Genomic DNA, 13662 nt, shown 5'->3' with positions numbered 1-13662 from the left:
AGCCATATCCACAAAGTTATTTGATTCAAAACAAAATTTCTCTGGTAAGCTTAATGGGCCACAAACCATAATCTACTAATTCCTTTTCTTTGTTTTCTAAAAATTCTTGTATTTTTGGACCAGACACTGTGTATATGTATATCAATGATATTTTTCATATTAACAAAATAAAAAACAAAAAATAACAATAGAGTTCACAGTATAAACTGACTACTGGGTATATCTTATACCAAACTCATTACAAAGTAACTCTTGCATCATAATAACTAATATATTTCTCTGAGTAATACTGTACACTTAATTGGCAACTGTTAACTCAGTCTAAAAATATAAGCAAAGGTTTAACTTGAATTACAGATGTATGCAGTAAGGATTTAATAAACAAATTCCAAAAACGTTTTAGTACCATCTGTCTTTAACCATTATATTTTTAAATCATCCAATTTCTGTCCAACTTTATAACTATAAATTCACAAACAAAATCATACACTAACTTTTCTAGTTTTTATGTGAAATAATGAATAAAAAATTACTGATTACAAATGTGTCTTTAAGAAAATGCTTATTTACAATCTTATGCCAATCAAAAAACTTTAAGCCATTATATAATTTAGTTGATAACTAATCTTGTTGTAGTACAATATTAAATCATTAGATAAGAGTTAACAAATGTTAATAACCAATCTTAACCTCATTTGAATCCTTCTTAAATTAAAACCCAAATCAAAAATGGTTAGTTTTCAAAAATGAAACATACTTCAATGTCATATGATGTAGCCTATGTAACAAATGTCATTGAAATAACAACTGTAACCTTATGCAATACTATCTATGTGTGCCTAATGACTTGAATACATTCTATTCCACCCATTCAAGATATACTTTAAAATATAAACAAGTCAATGTTATTTCATAGTTTTAATGGTTTTTACTAAATTTATCTCCTTTTGATTAACATCAAAGAAACATTTCTCTACAGTTGGTATACAAGGGAATAAGGTTTTTCCCTCTAAATATTCTTAATTGATATATTTCGTGCATTCAAATCCATTTTAAAATTGAAAATCATAAAATTTTCAAGGAACATTTTTTAAGTTATGTTGAAAATTTTAAAGAATGATCAAATTATTTTCACAATGTTTGGAAACCCTATCTTCTACTAGTTTAATCGATAACTCTGATACAGAAAGTTTCATGACATGAATATTTAGATAGATGGCAAGGCAGAGTGAACAAAAATAATGAAGGCCAAGGTTCTAAATGACAATCAGCAAAGCTCTGATGTTAACTTGGTCAATTTCTAAAAGGGCCTTTTTATAATTAAGAACAAGGATACATTTTCCATATCAAAACAAATATTCTATCAGTCACTATTCCTGCAAATGTCATCAAAGTGTCCAAGCTTTGAAATCTATCAAATATAATGTGTAAATAAAAACAGTCTAAATTTTATAGTCTTTTGCATCTCATTTTGGTTCATTTTTGTTTTAAAATATATGTCAGATGGTTTTCTTTTTTTTTTACTTTCTAATGCCTATTTCCTACAGCACTTTCAAACACTTTTAATTGTTATCTATAATTTGCTAGATATATAATTCTAATGAATTAAGGAAATATGATCTTAATAACATGCTTAAGTTTGTTTTATTTTCAAAAAATAATTAAAATCTATCAAATTTAGTAACTAAGCTCATCAATTAAAGGACACACTTTTAATACCCTTCAGAGCATGCAAATCAGAAGTCACCTTGTTTTTAATGAAACCATTGGTAAATAACTCATGTATATCTTGTTTATTGTAAAATTTTACTTTTGATGATCATTTGGACAGCTTTTCCAGAAAAGGGGTGTTTTTTTTATTTATTAGATCTGCTTTAGTGGATACTCATCAAAGCAAAGCTGAACTATAGGTATCTGAACGAAAGTTTTAAAATGTATGTTTGTTGGTGACAGGATAATAAGGTCAAGATTTTAAGAATAAATTAAGCTAGTGCTTTTCCCAGAGAGTTCCACATATTTGTCAACAAATGACAATTGTAGAAAAAACATCTTGCAGAAATACCCAAACAATGGCTCTTTGAAGCATGCATTTTAAGGAAATATATCTAAAAGTAAGATTTGAACTTCAAAACTTGCAAAAACAAAACAATCAACAAACAACAAAATAAAAATAACAAATGCAATCGTTAATGAGTTTCAACAAAAGAATACCAGTCAGTATTTTACAAGCAAAGAAACAATGAGCTTAATTTGGGGAAAATTACCAACCCAAATTCAAATTGGTATTTAAAACACATTAATTTTTGATAATTTTATGCCTTTTCAAGCAAATATGTTTAACTTAATATGGTGTAAAAGAATACAAAACTGAAAAAGACTCTTGAAATTTTTTGAAGAAAAAACATGTTTTATTTAAGGAATATGATCAAATGTAACATCTGAAATGTATAATTTTTTTTTTGGAATAATTTCTTTTCAATTCTTATAAGACATATTTGGTTTCTTTTAATTAACTTCAAACTTGCATTGTAAGAATTCACATAACACACAATGACAATCAATACATGTACCACTTTCTTCAGGTTTACATGTATGCAAGTCATTTAACTTACAGATAAACGAACAAGGTTTGTATTAATTATTTAAGATCTTGAAATTGAAATTATTATTCATAATAGTAAGAGGCAATCATGTCAAAAGAAAGCTTATACATAAACATTTCACTTTGAAGCCTCTGTTTATTTACTCATCACATTAGAATATCTGACATTCACAAGTCATTTTTTTTTAAACTGTTGACCATGATTCTCTTTAATACATTTTTCAATCCATAAGACAAAATCTAATACTCATGATAAATACAAGAGAAAAATGAAACACTATGTCCACCTTCATTGAGAGAGGATTATAATTAATTGTTGCCATACTAATAATAAATATTCAAAATTTCAAATCATAATCAAGTCAAGCTATCACTTATTCCCACCTTACAAATAATTAAAAACAAGCGACTATATATAGCGAATAATAATTTGGTAATATTAATTACTATACTATATTTAACTATGTAGAAACATTGAACAAGCACCATGTATAACATACACTGAGGTAAAATCTGTTAATAAAATATCCAAGCTATATTGGTCAAACCAATATATAACCACACAAAAAAATAATGTTGATATACATTGTACATGTTGTACATGGCATTGAAAGATCTGAAGAAGAAATTTTAATTATAGGATCTGAAATGACATGCTAGTTTTGATTTAAAGATGAGTATTAACGGTATAGGAACAAAAGTTCACCTTTTCTATGATGCAGTGAAATCAAAATTATAAGCCAAGTCTTTAAAAAAAAATTACAAAATACATTCTCCAACTTAATAATTGATAATCAATGAAATGCAAATTAGGCTTTTAGTTCAGTTCCTAAATTTTTGTAGATTTTTTTTTAGCTAAAAACTGATAATATACATGTATATATTCAGTCTCTCAAACACATTCTTTACAACCCCTTGTTTTCATATCTTTTCTTTTAATTTTAAGGAGAGAGGAGGGGGAATACAGTCTACAATACTAATACTTTAATCTATTACATGAACACATCTTGGAGAAGTGAATTAAATGAAAAAATATGTCCGATTTGACGTAAAAATCCCAGATTTTGTATTCACTATAAAAATTTAAGATGGTCAAATTTTGAATGAAAGAAGTAAAATTGTAGCATCCAAATCTCATCAAAACTTTTTAGTGCAATTTTAAACAGGAAACAAAAATTAGTTTTATTTTGTCTTTAAATTTTATGATTATTTCAGAAAATAATATGATTTGATTTTCTTTGATGGTCAATACATGTACATTAATACATGTTATTATGAATGTTATATTAAAATGACATAGAAGGCTTGTTACATGTATGTACAACTTGGCAAAATGTGGTTGTGAAAATTTGATTCAAAAATGCAGAAAAACACAAATCACAGGAAATATGCAATTATAGGCAAAATGTGCCATTCAGGACTTCTTGTGGTAACGCACTTCTCTGCGATGTTTGTGACTGGAACGATTCTCATTTGAATCATCGCTGGAGTATGAACCACTACGATGCCTTCTACCATTACTATTGTAGTGATCATGGCTGGATCTTTTATGCTTATGCTTCTTGTTACTCTTTCTTTGACCATCATCACTCTCAGAATCGGAATCAGATGCATGTTTTCTTTTCTTAGATGAGCTTGAAATTTCGGCTGGCAAGCGTGGAGCATCATCTAGAACTCTGATAAGAAATAATTCAATAACCAATTAGTAATGCTATTTGTTTATGTACATGTAAGTTTTCTTATTGGTCATGTGAGTGCTGTCTTCAAATACAATGAAATACTTGTATTAACTTATAAGTATTTTTTTTCTATCCAGATGTGCAAAAAGTGCTGGTGAAAAGGTTTTATACAATTAATAATAAATAGACCACAACCTATAGACATTAACTATCATTTTACCACTATTCTAAGACCAAGGAATATTTCAGCTAAATATTGGTTTTAAAGAGAAATTTTTTAGAGGTATTTCCTATCTGTCTGCTTTTCATCCTATGATACATAACACATAATAAGTAACAAAATGCACAAGTTACATAACTATTGTAACCTGTTTGAATGTTTTACACTAGTATTTTTAGGGGCCCTTTATAGCTTGCTGTTCGTTGTGAGCCAAGGCTCTGTGTTGAAGACGGTTCTTTGACCTATAATGGTTTACTTTTACAAATTCTTGCTTGGATGGACGGAGAGTTGTCTTATTGACACTCATTCCACATCTTCTTAATATCTACTATCTAGAATACCAGGATATATTTTCATAACGATTAAAAAAGTGCACACAGATATGCACTAGACCGGTCGGACTATCGGCAGTGGACGTTAACTAGTCCGAGCTTATTTAAACTAGACTCGGGCTTCAGGCTACCGCTTAACGTCGCAGACTGGTACATGTACTTTAATTGATTTGGTAATTTAATTACAAGAATGACAATATGTATGATCTGATTTCATAAGTCTGTTGGCAATAGCTACAAATTATTATGTTTATGGCACTACATTTTGTACTTTACGATCAAACAAAAATTAACATATTTATTAACCAGGGCTCTTTATAGTATGAGAAAATATCGAAGTAATCAGTTTTTGTTTAATGAAGTAAATGAACATCAAAACATGCATAATGGGGTAATCAATACAATGTGCAAATGTACATGTAAATGACTTCTATACATATACTACATTGTACATGTATGTTAAGGCCTACATACATGTATATATGTTTATACCACATGTATGTACAGGTCGTACAGTGACCTATACATGTAGTTATTTTCAAATTTCTGTGTCACTTGGACTCGTCGAGAATTGTCTCATTGGCTACCATGCCACATCTTTTTTTTATATTTTTATACCACATGTATGTATATGTTTTGAGTATTTAAACCTTGTGTGAGTAAATATAGCATACCTTCTTAGAATGACAACTGCTCTTCTCTCTTTGATATCTTGGGGTCTGATACAATGAGTGATCTCGTCTGCAGCATAACCACTGAAAAATAAATGTTAAATCATTAGAAATATGTGATTAAGAATGCCCTCAACTGTCAGGCATCAATAAGTCATTTTCAACTTCAAATAGCATCAGATTGGTGAATCTTTTATTGTGTTTTGTCAAAATATCTTTATAGTTATTTGTCAGATGTCTCATGTACATGTACGTGTAATTCTCTGCTACATGTACAATGTATCAATACTTCAGGAAAGAATTAAACGTGATATATCAAAAGCAGTGAGTTAACTTTTAACATCATATAGAAAATGTAAATTTTATTGTCATGCGCCAATAACTACTATCAATGCATTTAGCAAGATTGTTTTACGTTTATTCATCATGAGGGAGTATGTACCCCCATTACAAATACAAGTCTCTGATTCCATTAAAAGTATAAACATGCATCATCATTGTTGAGTGTTACATACCTGAGCAAAGTTACACAGCCTTGTCCAACTGGTAAACATAATATTGGCTCTGTTGTTCTGATAGGTCGAAATGAAAACCTACAACCAAAACACAAATAACTGTCACTGAAAAATGACACTGAAACTATAGGTCGATCAAAAATATGGATAGGATCAACATGTGAAACAATACAACCTCCAGGCATATAGTCATTGATAACGGCACTATTTACCCAATCCTTTGGGATTATATTTGCAGCTTCCAGTGGAGTAATAACCAAGTCATGTATCCATTTTGGTATTTCATCAACTTCTCCTTTTGGATATAACCTTTCCATTCCTGGACCTTTTCTTTCCAACTGAGATCCATACGTGTAACCTTCACCAAAGAAATACTTATTTCTCAAAGGAGCTCTATCTAGTGTATGCTCCTTAAACCCACCCTTATCACCACATTTTACAACCAAGTCAATCTTGTTTTCTATTTCTGAACATTGCTCCTGATCGAACACGCGAATCTGTTCGATCCCAGAATGAACTTTACGTAATTCACGTTCTCTTTCTGTTTCCCCCTCATCCCTGATTTGAGATTTATGTTTGGAGTAGGATTTTGAATTGTTTTTGTCTTTGTCTGATCTGTGCTTCTTTCTCTTTTCACTGCTGCTGTGAGGTGACTGTAACTTTTGCCGTAAGTCTTTATAAACTTCAGCCATTTTCTTTCCTTTGCAATATTTGTGGTCTAACCTAAGACCGAAAATGAATAAAGGTCAATAGTAGACCGCAACTACAGCAGCGATACTGATAATTAGGAATCAAGTTAAAAGGACCTTATTTTGACAATATGTGTACTCTTATGTTACACAATTGTGGTCCTACGAGATATGATATTAATGATACAGTGCTAGAAATGATTTCCTAATAATGAACAAGTTTTTAAATTACAAATACAAATATGAATTTTCAAGTGCACCTTTACGGCGAGCTCGACTTTAGTGAGTTAGCACGAGGTTTTTGGATTTAAAAGGTTTTAAGACATTTTGTTATCAAGAAACTTTTGCACAAAATGGAGAAGAAAGCGGGTTGTCTATGTACAGCTGCAGGGGCTTGTTACTATTTTCCAGGTTAACTATCTATGGGAACCCTAAAATTTGCCGGGTTTAGTATATTACTATCCCTAAAATGTACTGATGGTAAACCGGGAAATAGTAATAAGCCCATTTGGTTCATCATAACCTTTTTAAATTTAGCAAATATGGCCATACACACCACAAATTGTTCTCCGAGTACAGACAATCATGTCACCAGAAAAGTTTTAAGCGGCATGACTGGACCAAGATAAAAAAAAAATAGCTCACCTGCCCCAAAGGGCCGAGTGAGCTTTTCTCATCACTTGGCGTCCGTAGTCCGTCGTCGTCGTCGTTAACTTTTCACATTTTGAACTTCTTCCACTGAATGGAATGAAACCAAACATAACATGAATGTTCCTTATGAAGTGCTGAACAATTGTTGTTACTTTGTAGCCGATCCATCATCCAAGATGGCCGCCAACGGGGGGCTTAGTTTAACATAGGACCCGGCCTATGGGAAATGCATACATATGACTTCTTTTAGAGAACCACTGAATGGAATGAAACCAAACATAGCATGAATGTTCGTTATGAGGTGCTGATCAAGTTTTGTTACTTTGTAGCCATTCCATCATCAAAGATGGCCTCCGTCGGGGGAATAACTAAGTTTAACATAGGATCCTATGGGAAATGCATACAAATGACTTCTTTTAGAGAAAAACTGAATGTTATGAAACCAAACATAGCAGGAATGTTCCTTATGAGATGCTGACCAAGTGTTGTTTCTTTGTATCCGATCCATCATCCAAGATGGCCACTAAGAGGGGAACTAGTTTAACAAAGGATCCTACGGGAAATGCATACAAATGATAACTTTTAGAAAACCACAGAATGGAATGAAACCAAACAGCATGAATGTTCCTTATGAGGTGCTGACCAAGTATTTTTGTTACTTTGTAGCCGATCCATCATCCAAGATTGCCACCAACGGGAGACATAGTTTAACATAGGACCCATGGAAAATACATACTTTCTTCTTTTAGAGAACCACTGAATTGAATGAAACCAAACAGGTTTGTTCCTTTCCTTTTGATGTGCTTGCAAAGTGTTGTTACTTTGTAGCCAAATTTTATCTTTTCTTATATAATCATTTCAAAAACCCAAGAAAACACAAGCTCTTGAGAGCCTCTAGTTTAAGTTTCAGAATATCTGGGAATATTACACTAAATGATACAGTATGGTATAATAGTCCAAGAGAATATTAAAAAACTTAAGGTTTATTACCCCCTTCTGTGGCCTGTCAATTACGTTTCTTCAAACTGCAATAGTTTCAAAACAGCACAGATAATGAACAATAGAGATGGACCATTGTATACATATACCAAGGGGAAACTTCGTGCAACGCATTGTCATTTATAGTTTAATTGCATTTATAGAAAAAGAGAATTTGTTGATATTTTTTTTTGTAGAAGATCCAGACTTTAATATAGATCTTTTTGTTACAAAAGTTTAAACATAAATTACTCGAGGTATCAGACAGACAGGATACTATAGAAACCTTCTAAATGTTACTAAAGTTCTTGGAATATATATGGAGGTTACTAATAGATTTCATTTTATATAAAAAAAAATACTCTCTGGGCTGTTACATTAAATGTTCAGTCAACATTATATATAACAACAAGATTGTGTACGGGTTCAATCTTTAACTCACGCGAGATTTAGTTTAGATACAAGTGACGTGTATAGTAGCAACAGTTAACGAAATAGAAAAAATACAAAACGATCTAATGTGAATGTCGACTGTGGCTTTTCGCCTGGGAGAGAGTCCATGAATATTGCCTTAATATGTCTATAGTTGAATTTTAAGTTCTAAAAAGCAACGATGGTTTCAACTATCCGCATATATTATCTCATATTATAAAAAAAACCTCACCATATATACCAAGATTGAAATTTTGTATTTGCGCTAGACGCGCGTTGCGTCTACAAAATACTTAAATCAGTGACGCTCGAATAAAAAAAGTTTAAATTACGAATTTGAAGAGCATTGAGGACCAAAAATTCACAAAAGTATTGCTAAATACAGCTAAGGTAATATATTCCGGAGGTAGAAAAGACTAAGGCCGTGTTCACACCAAACGCCGTGTACAGTAAACATATTTACAATAAGTTTAATGTAATAGACACTGGTTTCACATTAAATTTGTTCACATCTTTACACCTTGTTTAATTACCTGTATACATAAGATTTGTTCACACTTGTAAACTATATGTCATTTAAATGTTCTTTACGTAGAACTGAATTCAAAGTTTTCGGACACTTTTTCTAGCAGTAAGGGAACGACCATTTGACTTCAAAAAGGGATATGGAAATATTCCGATCCCAAATTTGAAAAAAATAAATCTGGTCATACAGATGATAAAAAAAAATCATCTGAATCAAGAGTTTCCCCATACGTTATAGTATTGAAAAAAAAGTATTTGATCACCAGCATCGATAAAAAAAAACGGAATAAAAACGTACGCGCGAAGAAAAAAAATCTGACTCAGATAAACAAAAATAACCCTTCCCTTTCTTTAAGTTAAGTGTTTGCTACTTTATGAAAGACATTTTTATAATTTGCAGTAGTTTGAATATACTAGATATGTCTCGATTACGTATTAGAAAACGTTAGCTGCAGCGGCGTGCTTACTGCCGAAAAAAAGGAATGAGATATTAGGGATCACTACATTTTTATCTTTTCTGTTTATTTCAAATGGTATTTCCACTCCGAGGAGTATTTGGTAAAGGAATAGGGTAACTTTTTTATTATTATAAGTGTTATTTAACGGATCTGAGATACTAGACAAACATATCATTTACCTCACACATTTTTTAGTCATGCATTTATGCGTGAATCGTTTTTTGAGTAAAGACCAGTGGCGAATATTTCTATGTACGTCAATTCGATTCGGGAATACCTTTTCAAATGAATTAGGCAGCAACTATTTAAACATTTTTTTGGGGAGGGGGGAGGGGGCGTGGGCTATAGATGTTTTTCATGACAAATTTTGGTGACAAGTCAAAATCAATTTTAGCATTATATATAGTGGCAGCTGAGAGTGAAACAAACAAATATTTTTTCAGGGCCAAAAACTTGAAACATTTTTTTTCAAAAACAAATTCATAGCCCACCCCACTACCCCTGTCTTTATGACTATGATACCCCCCCCCCCCCGAAAATCAATTGGTTGCTGCCTTGTGGGTTCGGCAATGATGCTGCTTTAAGTCTTGATCAGGGGTTAATAAAATACGTTAATTTTTTTAACAAAAAAAAAAAGAGTAAAATTTAGACAACAATTTCTGTAAAGAACTGTACTAATAATTATCAAAAATATCAATTTTCCTCAAAAATAGTTTCCTCCTTAAATATATACACGGTTAAACGTATGTCCTAAATGCCTAGTTTTGTGTACACTGAACCATGGAAGTAATATTCAAATATTACTTCCATGACTGAACCTACATAAGGCCTACGTTGACTATCGACTGAGTGTTGATAAAACATGATTTAAACTACATGTATGATGTACTGATGTAGACATTGAGTTTTATCAATGTGAACGCAATTGTGTTTAGTTTACGTGTAAGTTACACTAACACAACACCGCATTTAGGTCAATGTGAACACGGCCTTAGTATTTAAAAAAGTTTTGTAAACAGTTACTTTAAAGTTATGACCATACTAATGATAATCCATGTCAGCATATAGAAGTGCTGACAACTGGGCTGGTGATACCCTCAGGGAATAAAAACTCCTCCAGCAGTGATATCGACCCAACCGACTGTGCAAGGGCTGTATAGCCAGTCAAGGTACGGTTGAAAGTTTCCATTTGTTGTATCAACCCAGTGCATGATTGTAAAAACCTCATATATACCAAGATTAAAGATCAATTTACCCCTTGTTTGTCGTTGACGTTATAGTTATCAGTCCAAATGACATTAACCGTCAACAGTCAATCGTCGACATTCAGAACTCAATTAAAAAAAACAACGTTTCAGCTTAATCTTAACTATATATCTACATCTGTCATATCCTACAAAATCCTTCAACTTCTATACCGACAGACAAAAAATGAGGATTATTTTGTAGTCTTATTAAACAACAACACACTCGTAAGGAGTAGACCGTTAGGACGGATTGTCTTTCCTTCTGTCAGGGATTAACACCAGTACTGATACTGATACTCAGTTTAATCCAAACCTTAACCTAAAGATAGAAAACACTTGCACATACACATTGTGTTCATGTCTCTGGTGGTACAATGTGTTCTTAGAGATGAAATGACCCTATTAGAGCGAATGTACCCGTTCCAGCGCTCGGTTAATACCCTGTTACTTATTTGGTACCTATTCGTTACCTATTCACTTATAATACGTTTGTTGTACGTTGCACCTTTTAAAAAAGAATTTTGAATTGTGCCCATGTCTCTGGTGGTAACAATGTGTTCTTAGAGATGAAATGACCATATAAGAGCGCATGTAACCTTTCCAGCGCCCGGTAAATCACCTGTTACCTATTCGTTACTTATTCGCTTTTAATGCGCGGGGTATACGGGGCACCTTGAAATAAATCGTTTTTTAATTGTGTTCAAGTCTCTGGTGGTAAGAATGTGTTCTTAGAGATGAAATGACCCTATTAGCGCGCATGTACCCGTTCCAGCGCTCGGTAAATACCCTGTTACCTATTCGTTACCTATTCGTTACCTATTCACTTATAATACGTTTGTTGTACGTTGCACCTTTTAGAAAAGGATTTTTAATTGTCTCCATGTCTCTTGTGGTAACAATGTGTTCTTAGAGATGAAATTACCCAATTAGCGCGCATGTACCCGTTCAAGCGCTCGGTAAATACCCTGTTACCTATTCGTTACTTATTCGTTACCTATTCACTTATAAAACGTTTGTTGTACGTTGCACCTTTTAGAAAAGGATTTTCAATTGTGCCCATTAGTCTGGTGGTAATAATGTGTTCTAAGAGATGAAATGACCCTATTAGCGCGCATGTAACCGTTCCAGCGCACGGTAAATAACCTGTAACCTATTTGTTACCTATTCACTTATAATACGTTTTTTGTACGTTGCACCTTTAAGAAAAGGATTTTTAATTAAGTTCTTATCTCTGGTAGTAATAATGTGTTCTTATAGATGAAATATCCCTATTAGCGCGTATGTACTCGTTCCAGCGCTCTGATAATACCCTGTTACTTATTCGTTCCTTATTCGCTTTTAATGCGCGGGTTACACGCTGCACCTTGAAATAAATCGTTTTTCAATTGTGCCCATGTCTCTGGTGGTAACAATGTGATCTTAGAGATGAAATGACCCTATTATTGCGCATGTACCCGTTCCAGCGCTCGGTTAATACCCTGTTACCTATTCGTTACCTATTTGTTACCTATTCGTTACCTATTCACTTATAATACGTTTGTTGTACGTTGCACCTTTTAGAAAAGGATTTTTAATTGTCTCCATGTCTCTTGTGGTAACAATGTGTTCTTAGAGATGAAATTATCCTATTAGCGTGCATGAACCCGTTCAAGCGCTCGGTAAATACCCTGTTACCTATTCGTTACCTATTCACTTATAATACGTTTGTTGTACGTTGCACCTTTTAGAAAAGGATTTTCAATTGTGTCCGTGTCTCTGGTGGTAACAATGTGTTTTTAGAGATGAAATGACCCTATTAGAGCGCATGTACCCGTTCCAGCGCTCGGTAAATAACCTGTTACCTATTCGTTACTTATTCGATTTTAATGCGCGGGATATACGTTGCACCTTGAAATAAATCGTTTTTTAATTGTGTTCATGTCTCTGGTGGTAACAATGTGTTCTTAGAGATGAAATGACCATATTATGGCGCATATATCCGTTTCAGCGCTCGGTCAATATCCTGTTACCTATTCGTTACCTATTTGTTACCTATTCACTTATAAAACGTTTGTTGTACGTTGCACCTTTTAAAAAAGAATTTTCAATTGTGCCCATGTCTCTGGTGGTAACAATGTGTTCTTAGAGATGAAATGACCCTATAAGAGCGCATGTACCCGTTCCAGCGCTCGGTAAATAACCTGTTACCTATTCGTTACTTATTCGATTTTAATGCGCGGGATATACGTTGCACCTTGAAATAAATCGTTTTTTAATTGTGTTCATGTCTCTGGTGGTAACAATGTGTTCTTAGAGATGAAATGACCATATTAGCGCGCATATATCCGTTTCAGCGCTCGGTCAACATCCTGTTACATATTCGTTACCTATTTGTTACCTATTCACTTATAAAACGTTTGTTGTACGTTGCACCTTTTAAAAAAGGATTTTCAATTGTGCCCATGTCTCTGGTGGTAACAATGTGTTCTTAGAGATGAAATGACCCTATAAGAGCGCATGTACCCTTTCCAGCGCTCGGTAAATAACCTGTTACCTATTCGTTACTTATTCGCTTTTAATGCGCGGGGTATACGGGGCACCTTGAAATAAATCGTTTTTTAATTGTGTTCAAGTCTCTGGTGGTAAGAATGTGTTCTTAGAGATGAAATGATCCTATTAGCGCG

General features: G+C 32.9%; 1 protein-coding gene across 1 annotated transcript; it reads right to left on the bottom strand.

The window, feature by feature from the left end:
* Nucleotides 1-1705: 1705 nt before the first annotated feature.
* Nucleotides 1706-6755, bottom strand: LOC134725850 (RNA demethylase ALKBH5-like). Its single transcript, XM_063590077.1, has 3 exons — nucleotides 6020-6755; nucleotides 5508-5588; nucleotides 1706-4278 (listed from the first exon to the last, which is right to left on the bottom strand). The coding sequence occupies exons 1-3, from the start codon at nucleotides 6709-6711 to the stop codon at nucleotides 4017-4019; spliced, it is 1035 nt and encodes a 344-aa protein (XP_063446147.1). The 5' UTR covers nucleotides 6712-6755; the 3' UTR covers nucleotides 1706-4016.
* Between the last annotated feature and the right edge of the window lie 6907 nt (nucleotides 6756-13662).

Source organism: Mytilus trossulus, chromosome 7, assembly GCF_036588685.1.
Source record: "Mytilus trossulus isolate FHL-02 chromosome 7, PNRI_Mtr1.1.1.hap1, whole genome shotgun sequence".
NCBI classification, from domain to species: Eukaryota; Metazoa; Mollusca; class Bivalvia; order Mytilida; family Mytilidae; genus Mytilus; species Mytilus trossulus.
Note: the sequence above shows the minus strand (reverse complement) of the source record. Positions and strands in the feature narration are given on the sequence as shown.

Coding starts and splice junctions, on each gene's coding strand:
- LOC134725850 (XM_063590077.1), bottom strand. CDS start 6,711: ATGGCTGAAGTTTATAAAGACTTACGGCAAAAGTTACAGTCACCTCAC. Junction 5,589..6,019: donor GGCTGTGTAACTTTGCTCAG/GTATGTAACACT, acceptor TTTATTTTTCAG/TGGTTATGCTGCAGACGAGA. Junction 4,279..5,507: donor GCAGTTGTCATTCTAAGAAG/GTATGCTATATT, acceptor ATTTCTTATCAG/AGTTCTAGATGATGCTCCAC.